The sequence below is a fragment of the Etheostoma spectabile genome, unplaced genomic scaffold (genome assembly GCF_008692095.1).
Source record: "Etheostoma spectabile isolate EspeVRDwgs_2016 unplaced genomic scaffold, UIUC_Espe_1.0 scaffold463, whole genome shotgun sequence".
Classification (NCBI taxonomy): domain Eukaryota; kingdom Metazoa; phylum Chordata; class Actinopteri; order Perciformes; family Percidae; genus Etheostoma; species Etheostoma spectabile.
The window spans coordinates 121,228-123,071 of record NW_022605615.1 but is presented as its reverse complement, the minus strand read 5'-3'; the positions used below and the strand labels follow the sequence as shown (position 1 = coordinate 123,071).

Below are 1,844 nucleotides of genomic sequence, written 5' to 3'. Positions count from 1 at the left end.
GATGTGTTTGTGGCAATGTTGCATATACTGCATCTGACTCAATGCTCGGGTCTCACCATGAGGGCGGCCTGGTCTCCGCTCAGCACGGGTTCGGGGCAGTTCTCGGCCATGTAGGCCGCCTTGGCCACCACCAGGTCCTTCTTCTCCTGCTCGATCCAGCCGGCGGCGATGGAGAGGATCAGACTCTGCAGGGCGCCAAGAGGATCAGCACGTCAGACTCAAACTAAACGTTAAACGAGACGTCGGAGAGACGGAGAAGAAGGTTTGATTCTCACCTTCAGGTGATGCCGGCGGCTGGAGTTCATTTTCTTTCCTCTGTGAAGAAGACATTCGGTCGTTAGCGTCTCTTATTTACCCCCCCCTGTTGCCTTTGGGGCAAATTTGACCCATTTTCAAAACGTTTCCACATCAGAAAATTGGGTTTCTTTCAACCAAAGTGTAAAAAAAAATAACGGTGTTCACAAGTAAATTAAAGGATCAGTTCACTACTCTTACTGAGTATGGGTGTTTTATTCAATGTTATGGCATTTAAAAAAAAAAAAAAAGTTATAAGAACTTTGAAAAAAGTGACAAAAATGAGTTCAAAAACGTCAACAAAATAACACAATAAGGTACAAAAAGAAAGGGAAAGTTACTGTTCTTTTGAAAAAGAGTAACTGCCCTTCTGATGAAAAGAAAATACCCTTCTGGAAAGGGGTAACTAATCATTGGTTACTCTTTCAAAAACAGTAACTGCCCTTTTTTTTTTTGCCTTATTGTAAAGTGTTATTGTTATTTTTTTGTCTGCGTTTTTGAAGCTTTTTCCGTCATTTTTGTCACTTTTTCCAAAGTTCTTTTAACTTTTTTTGTGTTTTTAAATGCCACAAAATTAAATAAAACACCCGTGTTCAGTAAGAGTAGTGGACCGATCCTTTAATTTACTTTTTTTTTCTCTTTTGTTTTTTACATTTTGGTTGATAGAAACCCAATTGTCTGATATAGAAATGTTTTTTTTCATCCCCCCAAAAAAAAAACACTGAAAAAAACTGAATAAAACATCAAGAAAAAAGCTCAAAAACATCCCGTGACAAAACGAGACAAAAACGTTTCAAAACAAAAGTTTGACCCAGAAAAACAAATTGGGAAGACAACACGAGGGTTAAAGAACAACTGAGGGGAATACACTCATTGACTCTATGCCAGGTATGTGTTGTATGGCAGATGTTCAGATTGGTGCCACGTCACTAAAAGGAGACGTAAACACATAAAAAGCTTCCAAACTCTTAGATTGATTTGAGCTGGAAAATAAAAACCCAACCTGCACATTTGAGACGTTGGGACAGATTTATAACATCACATTAAAATGCTCCTTTAAATATCCTCAAATATAAATAATCTCATCGTGGAGAGTGTCTGGCAGCTGTGTGCACGCCAGCAGCTGCTGTCATCTGAAGCTGCCGGCTGACATTCATGCGTCACCGCATGAGACACCCAAAACGTCTCAAAAACTACCGTCTCAGCGTCCTGCACACGTCCGTCTTCAACCCTCATGTTGTCCTCGGGTCAAAATGACCCGTTTTTCCTATATCAGTGTTCTTTAAAATCCCCCAAATAACATGATTGATTCCACACAACGCAACAACAAAGTCCTCATGTTGTCTTCATGTTGTCCCCATGTTGTCCTCATGTTGTCCCCATGTTGTCCTCATGTTGTCCCCATGTTGTCCTCATGTTGTCCTATATCAATGTTCTTTTTAATTCCCCAAAAAACATGATTGATTCCACCCAACGCTCTTTGCCAAGTACAAATCTCACTTTTGTCCCTTTTTTTTTAATGTGTGTCACTTTTTTTGACGTTCAACACT

The 1,844-nt window shown here is 40.0% G+C and overlaps 1 protein-coding gene across 5 annotated transcripts in view; it reads right to left on the bottom strand.

Annotated features, from left to right (window-relative positions):
- The window catches only part of LOC116686758 (troponin I, fast skeletal muscle), a 62,323-nt gene that overhangs the window by 17,732 nt on the left and 42,747 nt on the right, over positions 1–1,844 (bottom strand). For 3 of the 5 annotated variants that reach the window (XM_032511813.1, XM_032511812.1, XM_032511815.1), the window contains 2 exons: positions 276–315; positions 57–185 (listed from right to left, as the gene is read on the bottom strand). The exons of 1 other annotated variant lie outside the window; for it this stretch is intronic. In XM_032511813.1, the coding sequence (XP_032367704.1) occupies positions 57–185; positions 276–315 (169 nt within the window). Of the gene's footprint in view, positions 1–56; positions 186–275; positions 316–1,488; positions 1,495–1,844 lie in introns of all 5 variants that reach the window. One more of the 5 variants, XM_032511816.1, reaches the window with a different exon arrangement.